The sequence below is a fragment of the Vombatus ursinus genome, unplaced genomic scaffold (assembly GCF_900497805.2).
Source record: "Vombatus ursinus unplaced genomic scaffold, bare-nosed wombat genome assembly UNPS02009835.1, whole genome shotgun sequence".
NCBI classification, from domain to species: domain Eukaryota; kingdom Metazoa; phylum Chordata; class Mammalia; order Diprotodontia; family Vombatidae; genus Vombatus; species Vombatus ursinus.
This window is the reverse complement of record NW_020949613.1, coordinates 25076653-25102968: the sequence shown is the minus strand read 5'-3', so window position 1 is coordinate 25102968 and position 26316 is coordinate 25076653. Positions and strand designations below refer to the sequence as shown.

Genomic DNA, 26316 nt, shown 5'->3' with positions numbered 1-26316 from the left:
GATTATTCAAAGGCTTTGCTTCCTTTCCTTCCCCCAGAAGCTGGCTTGCCTTTTGGTTGTTTACTACTTGTAATCATTTTCATTAATAAAAAGGTGAATACAGAAGGAAAACGAGAAGCCTGAAATTATACATTTCTGTTACTTGTTTACAACTCAAAAAAAAAAAAAAAAGTTGGTAGGAAAGCCTAATGGCTTGTTAATTAAATAATGTTTCTTCCCTCCACAGAAATCCCTGCAACTCCTTTCCTTTCATCAATTAAGAGCAATATAAATCAAATTTGAATTTAAAGAAGTTGTTTCATGTAGAGAACAAGATATAAAACAAGGATTCTTAATCTTTTTTATGCCACAGACTCCTTTGTTAGTCTGGTGAAACCTTAGGATCAATTCTCAGAATAATATTTTTAAGTGCACAAAATAAAACATATAGGATTATGAAGGAACCAATTCTATAGATAGAGAATTATCAAAATTTATTTTAAAGCAAGTTTAGAGATCCCAGGCTAAGAACCCTGCTATGAAAAGTAATGTTCTACCAGGAAGTTTCAAAATATACTTTCTTTCTTCAGTGGGAGATTTAAAAAATGCTTCCTAAATATCCATTACATTAAAAATGAAAGGAGAAAAAACATTATAGCATTAAAGAATAAATTAATGAAATCTCTTCTGAAACATCTAAACAGAGAACTGTAGTTTCAGAATACAGCTTTGACACTAGATCAAATAAAAAGTAATTTTTTTTATCCTTTTGACAAATTAACCTTCTAGTGCTTTCTGTCAGACAGTCATTACATTAATTTTTTTCCCTTTGTCTGCTAAAATTAAATTAAAGGTAATAATTTTAAGATTAAAGGTCTTTGAAATTTTTACTAGGCTTTCTTCTCCTTTAGGTTATTGGTTCTCAAGAAAACCCATCAATCAATAAGTATTTAATTTAGCATAGTCTGCCTCCCCCACTGGCCAATACTTCTTTTTTTTTTTTCTTTAAGGCAATTGGGGTTAAGTGACATGCCCAGGGTCACACAGCTAGTAAGTGTCAAGTGTTTGGTCTGAGGCTGGATTTGAACTCAGGTCCTCCTTACTTCAGGGCCAGTACCCTATCCACTACGCCACTTAGCTGCCCCCCAGTACTTCTTAATTACTGTTCCTATGGGAAAGGATGGAATAGCTTATGATAAATATGTATGATGTCATCTAAAGATATTTCACAAATTTCTATCTTCTTATTTATTCCTTTCCTTTTTTGGGAAGGTGATCTAGGCCATCTGTGATAAGAGTAAGTAAAATAGCAACAAGAAAGTACACACATGGTGAGTATTTACTAGACATAATCATATTGAAATTCAATATGATTTTTATTTGAATTAATTTTGTCCTCAAGGCATCAGAGATCTTTTCTAGCATTATATTTTTGCTTAGTCAAACAAAGATCATAGGCTTTAAGTTTATGAACGATGTTTAAAATTTTACTAGGCTATAATTGTACAGTTAAGCAATAATATAATTCTATGAATGATTTCATGGACATAATTCAAAAACTTAACACTTCTAAATAATATGTAATTTAGTCATATAAATTAACATAGATCCTATAAGTTCTATGTCTTAAGAAAACTATGCTAAGCAACAAAGAAGTTAAAGGAAAATTGAGCAAAATTTTTAATAAATGAAACCCAATTAGAATATTAAAGCATGAAGAAGTTTCATGCACTAAGCTTTCACGAGAAAGAGGCAGATCCTAAAGATTGTTTTTGAGTGTAAGTCATAATTTCACTACAATTTCAGACCAATATCCTAATCTTTCTATAGCTACAGTCTCATATAAAAATTCTTTTCATTTCGTTTTATATGACAATTAAGCCAATCTAGTTAAAAAAAGAATCCCATACAATACAACTTGATTTAACCTGTCATTCTCCATCACAACTTCCCCCTAATCTATAAAAATGCTCAGGTCTCCCCAACCCTAAAAAGAAAAAAAAAAAACAAAACTTTGCCTTGACCATTATATTACATCCACACATTATCCCATCTCTTTCCTCCTATTCAAAACATCTGGAATAAAATGTTTATACATGAAGCCTCCATTTCATCATTTTTACGCGTCTAAGCTTTCATCTCCAACATCCATCGAAATTATTCTTTCAAAAGTCACAAATGTCCTAACCACCAAATCCAACAGCTTTTGTCAGTTCTTATTCTCCTTCACCTCTCTGACTTTTCTGACACTATTAACTACTTCCCAGCTCTAAATATTTTCTCCAACTAAGATTTCCACCTACCTTTCCAACTGCCCTTTCTTGGTCTCCTTTGCTGAGTCAATCTTTCTAAGAAGATTCCATCTGCTATCATCTTTCTCTTTCATTTCCATCTAAACTAACACCTTGATACAGATGGCTCCCACAACTCTATCTCCTACTCTGAGCTATCTTCTGAATTCTTTTCTCCAACTGCTTTAGGGACCTCTCCACTAACACCTCAAACTCACCACACTCTGAATCAAGTCTCTTATCTTTCCCCCTAAACCAAATTCATTTGACCATTTCTATCAGTTTGTGCACCATTTTATGTTTCCTGTATTTGCAATCTTAAAATTCTCTTTGGCTGTTTTCTCTTGGTTAGAATCCACTGATACAGTCTGATGAAACATAATGCTGTAAAGGGAGAGACTTTGGGCTTTTCCCACCAAAGGTAACATGTGGCCTTGTGAAATGGGCCTAATTCCACCTGCTCTATGATCCCAATAGTCAATAAGACCCTTTCCCCTGAAGCTTTCAAAAAGCAATCTTTTCACACATCTCACGTGCACTTATATTATTTTATGTGAATATCTGTGTGTCACATGTGTGCACTATTGTAGAAAGGCACAGTAGAAACGGCACTCAGTACTTTGATCAGGAATCAGCAGAGACCCAGGGTTTGAATCCCACCTTCAACACTAGCTCTGTAACCATGAGTAAATTGATTGAAAGCTGGAGGTATAAGTAGGTAGTGAGTCAGCCAGCTAGATTCTGATAACATTGACATAATACTTATTATACTGTGTTGAAGAATGTTATTAGACATTCACTATGCTCCCTGAAATAGACTTTGAAGGCAGATAATTTTATTTTTTCCTATTTTATATTACCTTTGTGAAAAGATAAAAATTAATATTACCTCTGGTTTCTACTGTATTGATTTTACAATGTAATTTATTTTATGCTGTATTGATTTTTATAATTGAGTTAGCATCTGCCCCAGGGGTGGGGAACCTGTGGCCTCGAGGCCACATGTAGCCTTCTAGGTCCTTCGGTACAGCCTTCTGAATGAGTCCAAGTTTTATAGAACAAATCCTTTTAAGGGGATTTGTTCTGTGAAGTTTAGATTTGGTCTAAGGACCACATTTGTGGGCGTAGAGGGCCACATGTGGCCTAGAGGCCCACAGGTTCCCCACCCCTGGAACTCACCTTGCACTTTTCTAGTTTGAGCTAGTTTAAAGATATAGTTGAAGGGAAATTGTGTTATCACTCAGGCTATTAGCCCTTGGGACATCAGCTTGTTGTCTGTAAACCCCAACCAGCTTAACAAAGATTACAAAATGGCAGATGAGTCCCATAAACAAATTAACATTCTTTAATTATCAGACAGGGTCATGATTAGCCACACCTGAATGCCAACACACTTTCCCCAGTATAGTCAATTATTTTCACAATTTAAGGCATAGTTTATTTTACTGTATATTCAGATACTATTTAAGACACAGGTGATAAGTACCTCATTATCACCTCTTTACAACTCTCTTTAAGGAATAAACATCTCAACTTATTCTTACTTTCACCAGTCTCACCTACAAAAAGATAAACCTGAATTATTATAACCTCGAAAATGGATCTTTGATTTACTGCTTCATGGATGCATCTTCCTAATGTAGTAAGGTGACTAAAATGCCAAGAAAATGGTAAGTTGCAATAAAATCAATAATTTCAATGCAACAGAAGGCATAATCTTGCTCTTATACAAAACAATAGTTTGTTCAGACATACTACATGTCAAGTCTGGCTAATGAAACTTAGGAAATACATGAGGATTAAAAAAAAAGTCTAGATGTCACCACGTCTAGGAAAGGCATTGAGTGGAAACAACATGAAAGCAACAACCACCATTTTATCAAAAATACCACTGTCTCACGCTGCCCCTCCATCCATGACTCCAGTAGAAAGAGTGCTTAAAGTATTATGGAATCATATGCCAGAATCACCAGTTGTCTTAGCATGCCTTGTAAATAGGGTTCTGTTTTTGTCATTTATTTTGTTGGGATTTTTTTGTCTTGACCCATGAGTTTAATGTGGAAACCACCTGGGATAAAAACTCCCTTTCACAGATGCAAATCAGCAACCTGTCTATAAATTTAAGACATTTAACTCCAAATGACTTGCCCATGGTCACAAAGTTAGATATGGGCAAGACCAATTTCTCCCTGCCTCCAAAGCTTAACTTCTATTCTCTACTGTTGCCCAGCTTACTGTTTACCTGATGAAGCAAAAGAAAATGGACGTAGGTCAGAAGACTACTTTTAAAATATCTGAGGGAGCAGCTAGGTTGCACAGTGGATAGAGCACCGGCCCTGAAGTCAGGAAGACCTCAGGTCAAATCTGGCCTCAGACACATAACACTCAACTAGCTGTGTGACCCCGGGCAAGTCACTTAACCCCATTGCCTAGCCAAAAAAAAAACCCACCCACCCCCCAAAAAACACCTAAAATGTTTGAAAGAATGCCATTATACAGAGATAAACATTGAAGAACTAAATTTAGGTAAATTTACAGAATGTAACAACTATGAGTCTTTTAAACATAATGGTTATACATGGAGGAAATATGTGTTTATATTTTGACAACATACTGTATAAAAATATGTAAATTGTGTGAATTTTCCTGAAAACAAGGAAATTCAGGGTATACACTTATATATACCACATGCAGTGTCTGCGTATGAAGGAAGGAAATTATATAATCTGTGAGCCACTAATAGTCAAGATTAACGACAGTTAAGAATCTATACATCAGGGCAGCTAGGTGGCGCAGTGGATAGTGCACCGGCCCTGGAGTCAGGAGGACCTGCATTCAAATCCTGCCTCACACACTTGATCCAGCTATGTGACCCCAAGCAAGTCACTTAACCCCAACTACCTCACCAAAAGGGGGATAAAAAAGAATCTTTAAATCACTTCATTCTTTTATATTCAGAGTACCTTAATATTTAATCTATTTTTAAATAAGTATATTTAACAGATAGAGTATGGAAATGAAACACTGCCTGCATAAGCGGTCCAATGTGAATGTTTTGTTGGTTGGTTTCACTTTACTATATTTCTTCATTACAAAGAAGGAGTCAGTAGAGTGAAGGGGGAAAGCAAGTATGGAAAAAAAAAATAACCAGGATGTAAATAAAAATTTAAAGCATCTTTTAAAAAAAAAAAAGCAAATATACATTTATTTACCTTTCCAGGTCTAAAAAACACTTTCGTTAAGCCAAATTTGTAGTCCTGTTCATTTAGGCCCAAAGCTTTAAAAAGAGCCTAAAAAATAAATTTAAAAAATTAGTTTCTAGTTAATCATTAACATTTAATATACTTTACAAAACAATAACAGGTAGTTTCAATATATATATCATTAATACCTTGCAAAAGAGTCTTGGATCCAATCGAGCAAGCTTATCTGGCATATATTTCTTGTACATGTTATAGAGCTCGTGAAATGAGGCTCGAGATGGAAAACCACCCTGCATCAGGTCCAAAACAGACACCATACCTATATTCATAAGCAGACACAAATTACTACTCATGCTATTCACAAAGGCCTTCAAGTTAGCAAAACCTTTACGTGAAAATAATCCTAATAATAATTCTAAAATGGCAATTAATAAAACCAAATATTTAGGAAGTAAAATTATACTGAGAGATGCAGTCAAGATTTTTGATAATATAACACATTCAGGCACGTATTTCCTCCCAAAATTTCTGATTAGTACTTTATCAATAGTATACAGGCCAGATTTAATTTAGGAGGTTAGATTCTAAAACTATTTTACTTAACAGAACTTTGTTTACAGCAAGGGTTCTTAACCTGTGAACTTATTTTTAAAATACTGTAATAACTGTATTTCAGTATAATTGGTTTCTTTTGTAAGCCTACATTCACAGACTTCACTTGACTGCCAAAGGGGTCCACCACAGAAAATGGATTAAAAATCCCGATTTAAAGCATGGTATTAATTACTTAATAGATCTTGAATAACTGTTAATCAGCAAGTTTATACCTACAAATACATTAAATTGGCAGAGAACTGAAAGTGAATATATTAAAGTTTTATTTTCTACTAAAAGCCTATAACCCAATGACAACAAATCAACTGACACAGGAAATTTTACTGCTTTCAGATGTGGACTGACCTACTTCCAAAAATTTCATTGCTAGTTTCAAAAAAAAAAAATGTTATTGCTAATTATAGAACAGATCTAAAATGCTCTCCAATAAGGAAATGGCCACATAGGTAAGTACACCACAGAGTCTAACCATAGAAAATGGAGAAGAAAAGGTCTATATCTTTTTCCTATTACACTATGTTCCATCTTCAACATCTATTATGAACTCTACCACATCTTTACGACTGGCACAACTGACTCTGAAACCTTAATGTCCAGCCTAAACCTAGCAATGAAGCTATTTTTATCTATGAGTGAGTGTTAACATGCCAGTAAGTATAAACAAAATATTAGTAGGGAGAGATTCTAGAGATCTGACCAACAGGATATTTGCAGGACCTGTTTTTGTAACAAGACCTGTCCTTAAACCAGTAGGACTAAATCTTAGACAAGACTAGAAAAAATGTAAGATTTTTCTGGGGCAATCTCAGTTTTTGATACCCTATACTAGATGGGTTGATATGCCAGTATAAATCAATGGCAACAATGCCATGGCAATTCCCATGGCCCACCAACAGTTAAAGAGAACCTGAAATGTTGTGTTGTGTACATGTGTATGTGTGTGAAGTATTGCCCTGAATTTTAAAATAATTAACTGACAGTTAATAAGATAATTCATAGCCCTTGTGAGCTATTTATCTACAGTTCAAAGTCTAGAATCTCTTTTCCTGAGTATAAGGCTGGTCATTTTAAAGAACATTTATGACTAAGAGTTTCTGAAGTAGGATTCCTTTCCTGAGTTGGTAAAGATGAAAAAACAGGTTTCTTAGTACAGTTTTGGACTGAGCAAATCTGTGACTTCCTTCACTACTATCTTCACAAATGCTTCTCCCTCCCCTTGCTACCTCAAATATCCAACTATATACTGATAACTGCAATCTTGCTCAAATCTCATGGTCTTCTTTCACCATCTTACATTAGATAAGTCATTACATACATTAGACAGTCAGAGTAAGGTCATTTCAGACAAAAAGTCCACCTAGAGTAAATTATAATATCCTTATGGTTTTGAGATATTAACATAAAGGAAACAAGTGAAAATAAAGAATAATTGTAAATTTTAATGTGCCCACAACAACAGAGGAATACTGATTAAAGAAAAAGTTTGGACACAAAGCATAGCTTTATCTTGACCTGTGAACTGTTAAGTTTTTGCCAAGACGTTAGAGCCTAGATTAGGAAATTTTTGTTTTAAACTTAACTTAAAGAAAAAAAAAACTGGTCAGCATTAAAATACAAAATCAAACAAGAATAAATGTAAATAATGACCAAAAATTGTTTTTTTTTTAATTTCTGAAAATTCTGATTGACTATAATAGCAATGATTATTTTCCAAAGTCTAGTTTTTTTTAATTTAATTTTTATATGCCTTTATGTCTACTATGATGGAAGGTTATAAAAATACCTTACAAAACACTTTCTCACTGAAAATAATAGTCTAACTCAAAAGGAATACAAATTTTCCTTTCTGAGAACTGGGCAACAAACGTTAATCCTTTATTTTATATTTTAAAGTATCTTTTCAACTGACAACTAATTACCCTTTGAGGGGGGAAAAAACAAGTAACATTATTATACTACACTTACAAATATAACATAACTGTATGCAGCTTTAGGACATACCAAACAGAAAGACACGAGTTCAAGAATCCCACCTCAGACACTTAACTAACTGTGTAAACAAGTCACATAACTTCTCGAGGCTTCTGTTCCTTATCTGTAAAGTGAAGGGGTTGGACTCAAGGGCCTCTAAGGTCCTTGTAGCTTTAAATCAATGACTGTACAGTCTTCACAACAACCCTGTGAAACCAATAGTACAAGTATTGCTACCTTTTACAGATAAAGGAGAGCTTGAGAGGTTAAGTGATTTTTCATCACCACACAGCTAGTAAATATGTAAAAACAGATCAGAACCCATGTCCTTTTTACTCACTAAATCATGATTTTTTTATTTTGGGTTAAATAATGAGGATAATGTTAATAGAGATCACTGACAAAGTTACCTAAGTATAAAAAGTACCTGAACATTGAAGTTGGGACAAAATCTGGGCACCTTCAAAATGATGATTTGTCATCTTTAAATTAGGCTTGATACAACGAATAAAGCTAGATCCCTAAAAGAATGACAATATATTGTTATGTTACAAATATATCTTTATTTTTACACATTGTGGGAAACAGAATTGAAGGACAAAACAATAACAATAATGATAATTATGCATAAAGTTCTTTAAAAATAATTGCTTAAATAACGAAAACATGAGAACCTTTTTGTGCTATAAATCCTAATAACTCAGAAAATCCCTTCAGATATTAGTGACCAAAAATGTACGGGTTAAAAAAAAATCCTGTAATGAACTGCTTCAAGTGTAAAAATACTTTATACACTTAAATTAAATGTCATGCCTTTCTTATTCCTAGCATATAAAAATTTTTTTCTTCTATATGAGAATAGTTGTATGTTGTATCTCTTTTATTAAAAACTATTTCATGAGAACAAGAACAAGTTAAACTTCTTTTCTTTGGTTAAATTTCAGGAATATATGGTATACTCCTAAAGATATTTCTTCCCTTAGATGAAAATGTCAGTCTACATCAAAACATCTTCTACAAGTAGAACTTAAGCTCCTCAGGAAAAAAAAAAAGCTAGATTATTTTTGTCTTTGCCTCCCCAGTACCTAGCAAAGTGCCTTTACAGAGGAGGAACTGAATATTCATTGAGTTAAATCTCATCACGGTGGCTGACTTTTTTAAATAATTTCAATAGAACTCATATAGAATTATGAAAATTAATTAAATCAGATCAAATGATAAAAATAATAAGGATTAAGTATTACACAATGTAACTAATGTCTTACACTAGAACTTTCACAAATGAATGTGAAAGTAGTTCTTTAAAGGACTCTTTTTAAGGGGTTCTACATATACCAATTCAATTCTCAAAAAAATTTATTAAATTTCACTTCTGGAATCTTTTTCAAAGTTAATTTCAAAACAATACATGATTACCAAACTTTCCTCTAAATTACTCTTTGCTTTTTCCAGAAATTAAAATCAGTCTTAAAGGACAAAACTTAGTTATCACTGAGGACTTTTTGAATGTAATGCAGACTCTGAAAACAAAATTCCCAGTATTTCCAAAAACATTTTATTTGATGGTATTATCATCAGGATAAATGCATAATCTCTTCAGAATGAATGCAAGGGGACAGGGCACAAGAGGACAATATCCATTTGGAGCTATAATTCTGGTATTATTATTAAAACATAAGTCCCAGCACTTGTCAAACTTTATATGTATAATTAAACATTAAAATGGTCATCTTTTCCATTTTATGTGTGTTAAGAGTATCTGCCTCCCATAAAAGGATCCAAAGTACTCTTATCTGTTTCTTCCACATCAACACTATCCATAAATAAAACACATGCAATGATACTCAGAGGGAGAACATTTCAAAGTAAGATATTCAACAAGGGATCACTAACGAATGAATTAAAAGCAATTCTTAAACACTTAACCATGTTCCACGAGGTGTGCTAAACGTTGGAGATACAAATAGAAATGTGAGATAGTCCCAGCTTTCGATAAGCTCACATTCTAAGTAGAAGAGACAACATAAATAGCTGAAAGGCAAATGGAAGGTCTTAAGGATGAAGCTACAGGGCAAACATCAAGGCTCAGGAACACTTAGGGTCCCCAGGGCAGGATAAATGGCAATGCCTGAGCTTTAGGAGAGAGCGGCAGCAAGGCAAATAAATGATAAGGATCTTTCTCATTCCTGACTAGACACTGACCCCCTATCTTAGCCCTTTCAGAGTAAGAGATTCTGGCACTATTATTAAAACATCAGTCCCCAAAGTCCATACAATGCTAGATTCCATGCACAGGCAGAAAGGCTGGTGGGAAGCCAGCTGGGTAGATGGGCCATAGTAGGAGAGGGAGAAGGCAGTCCATAGTGCCTCCTTCACATTGGGCCTTCCAGATGGAGATCCAGCCCAGGCAGGGCCATGGTAAGTGCCTGGTTCTTAATCCTAAAATCTACCTTTTCTGAACCACAATTTGTCATGATATTTTCTCCACCTATATGAAACTATGTTGTTACTTTACTAAATCTTCGTGTAAGATCACATTACCTCCGAAACTCATAAGTCAGTACCCTCCCTAGGTACTCCCTAGAGCTCTTCACTCTTCCTGATTGGAGAAGGTGGACAGTAGAAAGTTCCTCTCAGATCCTCCATTTAAGGAAGGGAAACAGGGCAGCCGTTTCATAATTTTTGGCCTGGCTTTATCATTGTCTCCAGAAATTCATATTCCTGCAAGATAACATTCCTCAGTACTCCTGCCCTTGGGGCTCCCTCTGACTGGAGAAGGTGGAGAGTGGACAGTGGAGAGCTCCTCCCAGATCATAGGAGCTATCTCATCATTTCTCACCAAACTGCAGACCACCCCCATCAACCAGCACTCCTCCTTTCCCTGTCCTATCCCCTCCACTTTTCAGTTTCTTTTTATGTGTTGTCTTTCTCCATTAGATTATGAGCTCCTAGAGGACAGGGACTGTTTTTGTAAAAACAAAAAGTCTTTATAAAAAGGTATTTTATATATGCAGCAATTATACACAGTGTCTGTCTGGAACATAGAAGCACTTAACGCTTGTTTACTGGATGACCTGGGGAATGACCAGTGTGTAAAAAACAAAAGGTAATTGTAAAATATTTTGAAAACTATTTATGATAAAAGTATTTACTACACAGAGTTCAATTCAAGCATTTATTAAAAATCCAACACTTTACTTCGTACTAGCCCCAAGGTATTAGTAGATCATAATAATAATAGTACCTAATGGATAAAAATATATGGAATGAGAGGGGAAAGTATGTTGTGTTCAAGCATACTTACAGTGCTGCGCAATTTTTCCAGGAGCAAATTTAACTGTGTCTGTAGAAGGAAAAAAATCTGTTTATTATATCAGAAAATAAAAGCACATAGATGAATATTAGTTAGTATCAAGGCGTGCTGTTATTGTCACTATGTTAAAAAAAGTAACTTATTACTTATTTGATAAGTGAAACATGCAAAAGGATTTGATAAAACTTCATCATGCAACATGCCTTGTACAACACCAAGGAAAATAATCACTATACTTACACAAGACATATCAGGGTGGAAATGATTACTACTACTAAATATAAGCCCCACCCTTTAAAATTTACATGGAAAAAACAGACAGTAGATCCAGCAAACAAAATAAATTTTAAAAGTAAGATACACGAAATATGTACATGGCTCATGGAAACCTACACACAGCTCAAGAGCAATTCATTGAGCAAGGTTATAAGTAAAATGAGTATGAAAATAAATGGCATATAAAAGTGTTGTTTTAGAGAACATTTGTCACTGATAATATATTCACGTACATCTGCAGAAGTTCCTTTTACTATTTTTCAACTACCTTAGAGAAAAAGACTTTTAATTTTAGTTTAAACTTTGGCAATATTTTATTGTCAGAATTATTTTATATATAAACTCAAAAAATGACTTAATGATTCTATTATTTAAAATGCTGTGATCACAGTTATGGAGTTAATCCTGCCTCAGTTCTAGAACTGAATATTCCATCTACCTTGCCAAGAAATTATAAACCCTAAATGCCTTAATTATTATTCTGCCAAGTACATTTTTGTAATACTGATGTCTGTGTTGTTTCATAATCTCCCTGCAAAAAGGTTTGGTTTCAAAACTTTTATTAATACTAACAATGCACAGTACCTATCTTCACTACATTAATATAATTTATATTAACTTAAAATAGGCCTTAACAAGTCTTGGATATACTTGTAACAGAAGAAAATTCAAAGTTAAGGATACGAAAATGATTTCTCAATTAACAAAATATAATTAACAACCCACTTTTTTAGAGATGAGACTTCTGACAACTTTCACTATCTGATAAGACTAGTAAGAAACCCACAAAAGCAAAAAAAGGCCTCTCAATTAGGGAAAGAAACAATTACTAGAAAACCTATGCACTTTACTCTGTGAGAGTAGCATGAAGACATCCTTAGGACTTGGGCATAAATAAAACATGGCAGCAAAATGAACAATAAAAGCATCTGACAGCTGAGAAAAGCAAGAACTATAACTGTATATCAGCCTGGGCTGTTGGAAGGGTAAACAGCTCTCTACAAGACAACTCCTGTACTACAGTAAAGTTCATGACACTCTTAAGCCATTACATAATGATAAACTTATGTTCAGTTTTTAAAAGCAGGGAGTATATAAATCCATTTTTGAAGAAAAACTCATTTCAGTTGGGCTCTTAAAGTATAACCTTCAGCTATGTGGAAATTGACTTCTATGAAGCCCTTAATTCACTAAAGATTCTACATGATGAAGAAATACTATATAAGCTACGTAATCAGTTACAATGACTTACTAAATTTTAATTTGAAACTAAGAAGTACTATAGAATTTCCTGGGCCTCACCTCTGCACATACCTCATCTTTTATCATAGTATTTGTGTAAATATCCTTTACATGTTTAACAATCTAAGCTTGTAGACAGCAGTGCTATCCCCGCATCTAGTACAGTAACTTTCACATAGATCTTAATGCGTGTTTGTTGAAATTTAGAATTATATTATTTAGCTACATATGGCAAAGCAGTGTCCTAAGCACAAGAAATCTTAGTGCAAAACGATTCAGAGAAAAATGTGTGTAATATTTCTAGAAAATTATTCCTAATTACTTTAACTTTTGACTGTAAGAAGTTTTGCAGGTGGAATAATATATATTGCTGGGAGAGACATAAAGCAATCAGGCAAATTGTGAATGAGTTTTGAGAATTGTTAATAGTGGTTAAAAACCCCTCCTTGGGAAAGAGCATTAAATTCACAAAGATTGATCCATTTTTTTTAAAGTTCTAATTTGTATGAATTATGAAGTTAACATTTGTGAAAGATAACCTATGATTCAAAATGGAAAATATCTAAAATTCTTGTGTTAAAAGTTAATTACTTTCTATTAAAATACTCTGAAGCAACAGAAGTATTCTTTGTTGTCGTTTCTAAAAATACTATGCATCATAAGTTAATGTAAAGTTTTCATATGGATACTTGTCAAATTCATATCTTTAATCCTAGTATTTAAAAGTAATAATATAGTTAAAGCCAAAGAAAACTAATCTTCTGAATTCATAAAAATTTTTTCTGACATAAAAGACAAAACCAGAACATTTTTCCATGGAACTAGTATAAAAAATAAATATACTACACAATAACTAAGTGCTACATTCATCAAGTTTTCAGGGAAAAACACTATATCACATATCTTGAGCCTGAAAAATAAATAATTAAGACCAATGAAAGGTTTTACACTTCAAGGTAGGCTTTTTGAAAAATTACTTCCCTTGCCTCAAACAATAAAAAATTCTTGATTTTAATATGAGCACAATTAAATCTGGCATGAAACATCTGTCAAAAGTAAATAAGCAATTTGAAGCACTTAGTACTTGCATTTTAAATAACATTATTTTAATAATAAACATTTGTTAGTATAGTATACACATTTACAATGCCACAATGATATAAAACATATCAAAAAGAAATTACAAATTGCTTTGAGAAGGGCTCTTACTAAAATGATAATAAAATTTATAAATACAAATCCATAAAGGTGATCATTTACCTGAAGCCCCTGGCTGTGCCTGCTTTTCCTTTCTCAACTCAACTAGTCCTTTCTAGCCATCCTGAGCTGGAATATCCCAGCTTAAATAAAACTGCTGAATAAGGAAAGGAAACAGAAAACATGTGGAGAAAGTAAGGTTTTGAATGTCAGCTTGACAGTAAGCAGAAGAAAGGAGAAAAATTAGGAGAAGTAATCAGATATTTTGGTTAGCTACTAATAAAGGAAGCATTTAGAATACTGCAAGTATTTCTGTATTTGCAATTCCTCTCTATCTCATTAAATTTAAAGTTAAAAAAAGACCTGTTTTGGTCAGCTTTTATATTACAAATAATGGATTTCTCCCAATAACTTGGTTTATATCAACTTTACTTGTAAAATTTAAGTATTCTGAATGCAAGAAAAATTTGCAAGTTATTTTAATACCTTGAATTTGTTCCCCACGCTGATGAAGCTAAGTTTTCCTGCTTTTTGTTTGGTATCTTTGTTGTTGTTTGTGGATGACTCAAATAATTCTCGAATAAATTTATCCCTGGATTCACATATTAAGGATTCAAGTGACATATGTAAAGCATCATTGTTTTTCTCAACAAACTGAGTCTGAAAAATAAATAAAACAAATTTGTTTAGAACAAGGAAACTTCACAATATTAAGAGAGTCTTCTGGTCCTGAAGAAATAGAAACATCTCAGCCATTTTTGAATGTTTTATTTTTGGAGGCTCTGAAAATTATGATCAAAATATACTACTTACCATGAAAAGTTTAACGCATCAGACATGGAGAAAGTCTTTCTTTCATCCTAAGCAGAGTATTAACTAACAGGATATTTTCCTACGATTAAACCAGTGTTTCTTAACCTGGTGTCTACAGACCCCTAAGGGTCCATGAACACAGTTCAGGGTATTCATCAATTTGTTTTCTTTTTTTTATATTTTGATAACTTTATTTTATACAATTGGTTTTCTTTGCAATTATGTTGTTTTATTTTATGCATTTAAGAAAATTATTCTGATAAGAGGTCCATAAGCTTTACCAGACTTCCTAGTTGAACTATGACACTCAATATATACTCACTGTTTCATAGCACACAGCTCCAGCAAAATGCCTGATGATAAAACCTTCATCATCTCTGATGTTCCTGTGAATAGTCAGTTTGGATTTCCTGGGAATCTGTAAAGGAATCCACAGGTCTTCAATTTGTGAAATTACTATGTAATGAATTACATAATCTGTGATTGATTCCTTAAAGAAATAACTCAAATTCAGAAAGTCTCTCTAACTTTCACTACTGTAATGCTTTTGAAATGTCTAATACAGTTATCAAAGTGTTCTTGAATTATCTATAAAATATTAAGATATCACTATCTTATAACTAAATATTATAATTAAGAATATCAATGGCACATTGAAGCACAATGTGCCTTTTGTAAGACTAGTTACACATCATAGATTATCACAGATTTAGACCTGGAATGGGCATTAGAGATCTTATAATTTAATCCCTTCTTTTTACAAACAAGGAAAATGAAGCCCAGGAAGATTAACTGACTTGTCCAGAGTCCCAAAGTCACCAAATGTCTGAAGTAGGATTCAAACCCAAGTCTTTCTGATGCCAAGTACAAGGCTCTAACCACTATACCACTTTTTTGGATAATGCTGCTACCAGTCTCAGAAAATCCCAAATACCTGAAGAAGATTTCATTAATCTCCTTCCACTTAATAAGTGCCATTTGGACTCACTGAAGGCATAAAGGTTACCACACTGAGATTGTTTCTATATAAAAATATATTATTCGTTTTTGGTAGTGCACAGAAGCTTCAGTAATAATAACAAAGGTAGAGAACTGTATAACGTGAACATAAATGATCATCAAGTCTAATCCACTTATATTACAAATGAAGTCACTGATACCCTTTGATGAAAAATATCTTGTTCTTTTCTTTTATATCAGTGTACTGCTTTCAGTGATTTGATTTTTTTTTGTTTGTTTGTTTTGTTTTTTGTTTTTTTTTAGGCAATTGGGGTTAAGTGACTTGCCCAGGGTCACACAGCTAGTAAGTGTCAAGTGTTTGGTCTGAGGCCGGATTTGAACTCAGGTCCTCCTGACCTCAGGGCTGGTGCTCTATCCACTGCGCCACCTAGCTCTCCCCTGCTTTCAGTGATTTGAATTTCGTTTGTTTTCAAAAGAGTCTTTGAGGGAGGCAGATAAGAGATTAATACCTCTCTTTTAGAAATGAGGAAACAGAGGCAGCTAGGTGGCGCAGTGTATAGAGCTCTGGCCTTGAAGTCAGGAGGACATGAGTTCAAATTCAGTCTCAGACACATGACCCTTACTAGCTGTGTGACGCTGGGCAAGTCACTTAACCCCGACTTCCTCACCAAAAAGCAAAAAAAAAAGAAAAAGAAAAGAAAAGAAATGAGGAAACAAACTAAAGTTTACCTGGTATGTCATGCTACATCTTATTTCCAAATGATCACATTTAAAATAATTACAGGATTGGAAAAATAACAAAAGTAGCAACTCAATAAATCTTAAATTTTAAGAATAGTTATGAGTAGTATGGATTGTGCATGGTTGTTGTGAGCAGAATGCAACATGAAAACTAAGGTGCAACTTGGAAGAAGAATAGCAGCAAAGATCATCCTCAAAGAATTGTACGACAAGAAGAGGAGGTCAAGGAAGGACTCCAATATGTTGGGTGGGTCTCCTATCTCCTTTGAAGATAACACAGATAACTGTCACAAAGGATAGGTGTGGCTGGATTGGTTGCAATCTGAATCATTACAGAGAATTCACAAATCAATGATATCACAGATCCAACAGAGTAGAAGATAAAAATTAGCTAGTCTCCATCTTTAATTTGAAAAGTTGCAAAGTGCTACTCATAGGTAGGTTGCCACATTTCCACAAGCAACTGCATCTGAAGTGAGCTTGATTACCTCAGTAAGATGTTTAAGAGATAAAAGCAAGTCATATTCTAGCTACAGGGAACAGCATGAGTAAAACACAAAAGCAGGAAATTGTAGGGCATGTTTCAGGGGCACAGTAGCCCAATTTTGGCTTAAGCACAGAATTTGTGGAAAGTTACTTTGCAGAGGTGTTGAACTCTGAGTGTGGAATTATAAATGCACTGCTGTCAGCAGGCAGACTGATCCATTTACTAAGCTGCTCTTTATCTTTTCTATTCTTCATTACAAGGAGGGAGGACTGGCTCACTGGATGGCAGAAAGTTTACGTTAAGAATTTAGGGCAATGTAAAAACAAAATATACTAACAAAAATATTTTTTAAGAATATTTTGAAGGTGTGTAGTACAAAATAAACCTGGAAAGGTATGATGGAGTCAGATTGTAAAAGTCCTTGAATGCCAGGAAAAGGTTTTTCTACTCAAACTGACAAACATTTATTAAGCATCCACTACATACAAAGCACTAGGATATGTGAATACTTTTTCTTTTATGCTAGATAACAGAAATGGGAATACATAATTAAGCAATTCCTGCCTTCAAGTGCATGCATTCCACTAGGGAGAGAAAGAACTCAGAGTGTACTATTTAAACAATATATAGTACATCAATGGAAATTTCTGAGCAGAAGAGTGGTAACCTCTCGATCTATGCAGAAGGAAAAGTGGCCTCAACAGTAGATGTGGAGGCCAAAGGAAACAAGAGGTAGGTACTAAGATCAGTTAGGACAGAATGCTCTTACTTCACATAGTTTACCAGGAAGGCCTATACTAATGTGTTAGTGACAATGGAAAGAAAAAGCCCAGAATGGGTGTACAAAATTCCAGAAGTACAGGTAACCTTTACTGAATGATGGGTAAGGAGGACATGTTAACCATAATACCCTGGTATCAAGAACAGAAGACTAAGCAAACTCAGTGCTTCCACTGACAGAAATAGTTAAGTAAAAAGATGAATCAGATTTAAAAATTAAAAACATGGCATATTCTCATTTTGTAATGGCTACAAATATTAAATTGTATACTAATTCTGCTATACTTCTGTCATTTCAAATTTGTCTTTCCTGGCATCCAATGTCAGTCATCTAAAATGTTGAACAACCAAGAAAATACATGTCACATATTTTCAAACTAAGGACATTTCACTAAAGAGATGTTTTCTTGCTAAATCCTTTGTTTAACTGATGATTCATGAGTAGGAGAGTTTTTTATCTGTTTCAATGAAACTTAGTATCCCTGTAAGTAAAATGAGGAGACTGGTATGATTTCCATGATCCTTTTTAGCTCTAAAGTTCTGTGAAGTCTATGTGATATCTATCTATTTTAGAAAGTTGAATCATATTTTCCTTTAAGAATTATTAATAGTGGTAACAACAATAACAGCTAACAATCAAATAGTGCTTTAACCTTTACACACACACACACACACACACACACACACACACAAAATCTCATTTGAGCCTCACAACAAGCCTGGGAGATATTATGCTCCCTACCTGTAAGGACTGTTAAGCTGAGAAAGGTTAAGCAACATGCTTAGATTTAAAGAGCCAGTAACAGTATTTGAGATTGGATTGAGCCTGGTCTTCCTAACTCGAATTCCAGAGCTTTTATTCACTATACTCAGCTGTCTCTCCAGTTAAAGACCTTTCAACAAGCATCAAATAATGTTTACTTTAATAGAAAACTAGAGAAAAATCTGTGATTTCATCAGCATGAAGAATTGCTGGGGTAGGAAATTCCTGAAACAACACAGTTTACAACATATCTGTGACTTAGTAGACAATCCCTAGAGTTACTTGAGACACACAAAGGTTAAGTGATTTGCACAAGGTCACCCAGCTTCTAGTGTTAGAGGCAGGACTTGAACCCAAGTCCTTGCAGATTCCAAGTACAGAACCTTATTAGCTATATCTAGCAGTCATTATTTTACAGAAATATAGAATAAAGTATGTTAGGGCTCTATTCTTAATTTTAGAATTTTCATTCTAATTTTACAAATAAATTAGAATTAACTGAGAACAGGTATTCATGCATTCAGAAAATTGCACACATACCTTTCCTACTCATTTATCCCTCTCCCAATGGAACAAATAAAAACTGGGCTCCCACTTTAGGCCTTCACTATTACATATAGTTTATCACATAATAAGTACCCATATTAGGTAAAGAAAAGAATTTTCTAGTTTTTAAAAAATGTGCATTTCCAACAAGCAACATTTAAAATGTCCCTTGGTACTCTTCAGGCATTTCTAATTAATACAGCTAGCTACATGAAGGCATCTTCAAAAGGATGAGCCCTCACTCTCTTCTTCACTACACCAAATCTTCCTATAAGACTAATAACTTTCTAACAGTAAACTCACAGTAAGGCGAAAGTGGTCCTTATGCTTCTGATGAACCACAGCTGTAAAGTGCTGATCACTTGGTTGAGGAAGACGATTTTCTTCATCCAAAATATCCAGTACTCCCACTAATTTTGCTTCAATTAAATCTATTTAAATGAAAAAAAATAAAACATTCAAAATAATGTCAACAGTAACTAAGCATAAAAGAAGTGTTAATACACTAATCATAAACTAGAAAAACTTAACTAAAGAGTCTACAGGTATTCTGTGCTAACTATTGATTTTTACTGCAAAATTTGTTACTGTAGTCCACTGAAAAGTAGAAGCACAGCTAATTTAATAAAGTTATTTGTAGTTTTTAAAATTTTTATGGAAAAAGAAATTTCTTATTCTTCTCTTTCTGGAAATAGTTGAGGAGGCCTGGTAGAGAAAAAAGAACATCCTTTTCTCATTTAGATCATGACTTTTAGAAACAGATCAACCTTACAAGGCTTCAGAACAAAAAGAACAAATCATTCCAAATTTTCTTGCCTCTTTATACCACTCTGCTTCCTCTACAGTTATACTAAAAATTCAACTGCTCTAAAACTGTTTGAATTGAATATGCAAGTTACTGTGTACATTATTAGATATTATTTTAAGGTTTCCCAAGCACCTCATTCTCAAAAGTAAATTTACAATGATATTTCTACAGGGGCAGCAAAATCTAATGTCAAGAGTATAGCATGGTAAATCAAGAGACCTGGTCCTATTCCCAGTTGTGTCATGCACCAGATGTAGAATCTGGATATGACAACCTCTATGTGTCAATTTTCTTCTCTGAAGTGGGTGTAATATATGAGGAGGCACTGGAAAGAGTACTGGACTACAAGTCTAAGAGTCTGAGTTCTGATCTCAGTTTCCTCCTCTGTAAAAGGGAATGTATATAACCAAAAGTAAAACAAAGTATATATAAAAATATCTGTAATTCCAACCTCAAAGGGATGTTGTGAGGCTGAAAAGAGGGTATGTATATTACATGCTTCGCAAACTTTAAAGTGATATATAAAGTCAACTATTATTATTATTAATAATATTATTAATAATATAATATTGTGTGTAATATAATATATTAATAACAATAATACTGCCATCATTCAATCTTCTGTTAGGAAGTCGAACATCTCCTTCCAATTTGACTTGGTCAATGCGTTTCCTGTCTATCCAAATCAGTCTCTTGGATAATTGTCTCTTTTCTTCCTTGTTTCTTCCTCATTAAAATTCTTATTTTCTGTATCATGAATTTCATCATGAAGGCTTCGTCTTCTTCTATGGAATTTTAGACCCTGGCGTCCCACCTAGCCTTTCTCTGAAACCTATGAAATCTGCTCTTCCAAAATCTGGGGTACCTATCAAATGATATTCAATTTCCTTCCCCTCAATGACAAATTCTAAGATGGAGTGGTTCCTTTCCCCCAAGGTTCCTATCATTTTAAAACAGACAAATTTTCCTCATTGGTGAGAATCAGGTCTAGGGTAAGAATTTGTCCTACTTGTTCCTCCATTTTTTGAAGGATAAAGTTATCATTAAAGCAAGGCAAATCAAGAAATCATCAGTTCCTCTACTTTGGGCAGAGCGAGATCTCTGGTAGATGACCAGATAAAATAAGTTCCTCCGTTACTGTTTTATCATGTCTTCACGCATGTCTTGTAATCTATTTGCTCTTTCTATCCATATGGTCTGTAGTGTACTCCAAAAATAATAATGTTTTTGTTTCTTCTTCCATTCACCTTCACCCAAATGCCCTCTACTGAGCTTTCCTGAATGGAGTATATTTTCTTAATATTCAATGCTATTCTCTCCCTTTTATTTAACCTTTTGAACAAGATATATACTTTTCTAGAGCCTCATTCCACCAAGAAGTCCTATCCTACTAGTGTCATTGAAAACTGGGTAAACCAAATTTGTCTTTCTGTGTTAAGAGTTCTAGTTCATTTTGCTTATTACTCATTTATTTACAAATATCAGAAGTCATGGTTTACACTCCTAGCTTTTTTTCTTGTGTTTTCTCACTAGTGAATTTCTAGGTGTCTTTATTGTTATTCTTCCTACACAGTAGCTTTTCCATTGCTTGGCAGGTATATGTAGTAAGTTATCTCAGCCTTCCTTTATTTTCAGTTTAAAGACCTTTTGATTAAATTTGTAAGGAATGATTTTAGGCAAATTACAAACTTCCTATGCCTTAATTTCCTTATGCAAAAAGTGTGAATAATAATCCATATCCTGTCTACTCTCAGAGTTTGTTTTGGAGGGAGTACATATAAAAATGCTGAAAATCAAAGAACCTGAGCTCAAATCCTTGCTTGTCACTTAATTACCTATCTCTAGAAAAATCACTTAATTTTTCTGTGCCTCAGTATTCTCAACTGTAAAATCAAAGTACTGGACTAAATGGCTCCTTCCAGCTCTAAATGTACAATACTATGACTAAGTCCATATGTTTCTCATGATAAAAAAATAAGCTGAAAAGATTTTAATTCGTTCATTAGGTGAAATGAAAATATTTACTGAGCACCTCCTATGTGTAAAACACTGTGTTAAGGTGTACAAAACCTAAGTTCATCACTCTTCTAGAACCTTTAAATCTAGCTGGAGGAATAGCCATGCTCAGAAATAACTACAATACAAGGTAGTATCTGAAAAGTACCACATAAGAGGTAAAGAAAATAAGTGTCACAAGAGTTCAAAGGGGGATGATATTATTTCTGACTGGGGCATGTTCCATAGGTTAGAAGTGGAATTTAAGTTGGACCTTAAAAGTTCGGAAGCATTATGATAGGAAGAGACATGAAAGAGGAGACAAGATCTTTAGGAATAAAGGACAGAGTCCAAGAAAGGGAATAAAAAGGGAATAAACAAGTTTCAGTGCAAAAATGCCAAGTGTTTTGAAAGTGCTATACACAAAATTATTGTACCCTACCTAGTTCTCACCAGTGGTCTGGAGACTGGGAGGCCAAATTTACAAAGGGACTTTCTCTTAATGTATGTAGTGAGCAGTAAGAATGGATGTTGATTAGGTAATAAGGATAGTAGCAGATGCTGATAGCAGAGAATGACTCACAGGCAACAACTATTCACTTTTACGCACAATGTTCTAACAAACACAAGTTTCCTGGTCACAACTGTAGTTACATTCTCAGTCAGAGAAAGGCACATTAGTCCCAAAGATAAATCCTTCCTTTGGTCTCTTTGGGAAGTCCATGTGCTATGACATGCAAAAGAAAACTGGTCCCATTGTTACATACAATTATAGAAATGGAAATAGATATGTTACTCAATCCAATCCCCCCCAAAAATGTTCAACAGATCAAAAATTATTCTGACTTCATACTGCTACTTTCATTATTAGGTTTAATTTACTTAAATGTATTGACAGTATTTATTCTAAAGTTCCTAATTTTGTTTTAACATACTAGCCACACAAAAATTCAGAAGCACTAAACAGGATTAAAAAAGCCTTTAGAAAACTTTAAACCAAAACCAGAGGGTTGAGTTGAAAGAATTCCTTTCAAGAAGCAGTATTTAAAAAATGAGGCTTTTCTCAATAACTAATCACATCTTTATTTCCACTAGCTAAAGTGTTCAATAGCCACAGATTGGAAAAATAGCAAGACAAAGTATTAAAATCCATTCTAAAGAAAACTAATCATAACCTGCCATATTTTTCAAAAATATAGTCAAATAAGACATACCAATACAGTCCTGATTATCCACATAGTGTACTTCATTGACTCCTAAGCCTTCTTTTTGATAGAGTTCTTGCTCCTAAATAAAAATGAAACAATTATAGATATGGATATCTCCTGAGGTATGAAATTGCTTCAGTGTTTTATAGTTGCAGTATAATTAACAATTACTGAGTATTTATATTATACTCAGTAACAGAGGAGATTAATCAACAAATATTTATTAGGAACTTACTCTGTACTAGGTATGTTAGATGCTAAGATACAAATACAATAAATGAAAAAATTCACTTTTCAAAGAGCTTACTGGAAGAATGTACCACTGAACAGCGAAAAGAGAAAGTCCTTGCTCTTAGAGAGTACATGACCAAGCATTCTCCTAGGACAAGGAGTAGCCCTCACACAAATCAAGTATATGAATCATATACACAGAATCAAGTCCATGTGCACATTTATACATTATCAGTCACGTAAAATCAAGTAACTAAGAACTTATGATAAACAAAATAAACAAAGCAAACTCTCTGGAAAGTACTTATAAGCCCACAAGATACAGTTGCACCTATTTTATAGACTTACTACCCCTTGATGTCATTCAAAAAAGAAAATTTATTTCCATTTTAGACTAAATGTCTTAATTTTGCTTATCTCAAATGAACTAATTAAGTCTTTTAACAAACCTGAATATCTCCCTAAATTTAGGCAGGGGCAGATCTGATCCTTGTATCTGCTCATATGGCATACATATCAGTAAAGTGGACATTTTCCTGTATACAGATTATAACATACACTGGATGACTATATACACATGAACGTGTGAGTGAGGGTATATGTGCATATATACATAAACACAAATGGGGGTGTGTGTGTGTGTATAAAATGTCTGTATGCATATGTGTTTATATATACAAGCACACACATATACAAATATATACAGTAAGGTGGCATAGTGGATAGTGCTGGTCCTAGAGTCAGGAAGTCCTGAATTCAAATGTGACTCAGACATATACTAGCTATCTGACATTGGGCAAATTACTTAACCTTTGTCTGCCTCAATTTCATCATTTGTGAAATGGAATGATAATAACACCCATCTCCCAGGACTGTTGTTAGGATAAAACGAGATACTATCTGTAAAATGCTTTACAAACTTTAGAACACTACATAAATACCAGTTATAATTACATTTGTATGTATATGTCATTTATAAGCTATTAGGTGAAAATGTAAACAAACTAAGCCTTTTTCTCAATTGAAGGTGTGTTTCTTTTTTAAGTAAGGGAAAGTTTCATGACAGAAGCAAGTATGACCTGTTCTTAGGCCAAGAATGTACATATACTCTAGTATTTGTCAAATACTTAAAGTCTCTGCAAAAGACTGTTCCAGTGAAGTATCAGCCTAGGTAGGTGCTAAGAACACTTATCAGGAGCAGATTAATCACTAGGTTATGAATTTTTAGACTCCTGTCATCCTGTGAAAGAAGAGAAATTACAAACAAGTTCTTAGTCCTGTGTAGGCCCACTTGTATGAGAATAGTGACTGACTGACAGGAGGAGGAAGATGATGCTGAAAATCATACCATCTTCAGACTATATATAGGGGCAGCTAGGTGGCGCAGTGGATGGAGCACGACCCTGGAGTCAGGAGGACCTGAGTTCAAATCTGGCCTCAGACACTTGTCACTTACTAGCTGTGTGACCCTAGGCAAGTAATTTAACCCCATTCCCTAGCCCCCCCCCCAAAAAAAGACTATGTATAAATAATAATTTAGAAGTTGCTTATCTAAATGTAGAACTTTGTCCAATGACTACCAACACTGATACAGGACTGAAGAGACAGAATTACATCAATACTGACATTGTTACTAAAATTGAAACCAGAATCTCAAGTGATCAATAATTATTTATTAGGTATCTACTATATGTCAGACATTATGCTAGATACAGTGGACACAAATCTAATGAATAAGAAAATCCCCACTCTGAAGGCGGTTATATTCTATTAAGGGAGACACCATACAAACACAGACATGTATGTGTACATAGATTATGAAAAAAATACAAAGTAGTTACATACAAGGTAGTTAGGGAAGACACTAGTACTTAGACGAAAGACTTTGTGTATAAGATGATGTTTGAGTTGCCTCTTCAAAGATGAGGGGGATTCTGTAACGTGGAGATGAAGAGGAAGTTCATTCCAGGCATGAGGGACAGTCATTGAAAAGGCAGAGAGACAGTCCACGGAATATCACATGTGAATAACAGAGAAGGGTAGGTGGGACCAAGGAGTGTATAGGGTGGTCAAGTGTCAAATACAGAAAAGAAGTCAAGCAGATGAGGGTATTTATATTTGGAAAATAAAGTGAGTTAGTCATGTATCAAAAACAAAGCATAACAAAAAGATAGCCCAAGCACTACAATGTTACCCGTGTAATGTTAAAAAAAAAAATTCAGAAGGTGACTGTCAGGACTTTGTGTAGATTCTTTATGGAGGATTCATAGTAGCACATGGACAAGAATACAAAAGGATAAGAAAGCATGAATAGGTTGCAACCTACAACACTTGAAAAGATATCTACACTGACGATCCTAAATCCACTTAAGTAATGAAATAGTGAAGGATCTAAATATTGAGAAATTTTTCTACCCAATGGGTTTTGTAGGAAAAGTTATACCACTTGAATACTTTACTAAATTTCAAATATATATTATAAATCACTGTTAGAAGAATATAAAAACACAAAGAATACACATATTTTTAAAGGGTCTAAAAAGGAAACAGAGGTAACATGTTCAAGGAAAATATATGGAGAAATTACATGAAATTCAATAGTACAATGTTTAGCAAACCAAACAAACCAAAACCACTTTTACTTTTGTCCTCTAAAAATCTATATTATAACAACCAACAGGCATGTTATAAATTACCTCCTTCAAAATTCTTTCATTGAAAAACTGTTGTAGCTTTTCATTGCAATAGTTGATGCAAAATTGTTCAAAACTGTTGTGTTCAAAGTACTCTGAAAGAGAAAATAAAAAACTATAATGAATAATCTTTATCAGATCAGTAACATAAATTTTTCTTAAAATAAGTTTTAATTGCAGCAAAGACTTAAATCCAGATTAGAC

At 33.9% G+C, this 26316-nt stretch overlaps 1 protein-coding gene across 4 annotated transcripts in view; it reads right to left on the bottom strand.

Annotated features, from left to right (window-relative positions):
• Window positions 1-26316, bottom strand: part of MYO6 (myosin VI) — a 236477-nt gene that overhangs the window by 43916 nt on the left and 166245 nt on the right. For all 4 annotated transcript variants that reach the window (XM_027852915.1, XM_027852916.1, XM_027852917.1 and 1 more), the window contains 9 exons: window positions 26116-26207; window positions 23195-23267; window positions 19481-19608; window positions 15223-15318; window positions 14574-14747; window positions 11364-11402; window positions 8487-8580; window positions 5662-5792; window positions 5483-5560 (listed from right to left, as the gene is read on the bottom strand). In XM_027852915.1, coding sequence (XP_027708716.1) covers window positions 5483-5560; window positions 5662-5792; window positions 8487-8580; window positions 11364-11402; window positions 14574-14747; window positions 15223-15318; window positions 19481-19608; window positions 23195-23267; window positions 26116-26207 — 905 coding nt within the window. The remainder of the gene's footprint in view (window positions 1-5482; window positions 5561-5661; window positions 5793-8486; window positions 8581-11363; window positions 11403-14573; window positions 14748-15222; window positions 15319-19480; window positions 19609-23194; window positions 23268-26115; window positions 26208-26316) is intronic.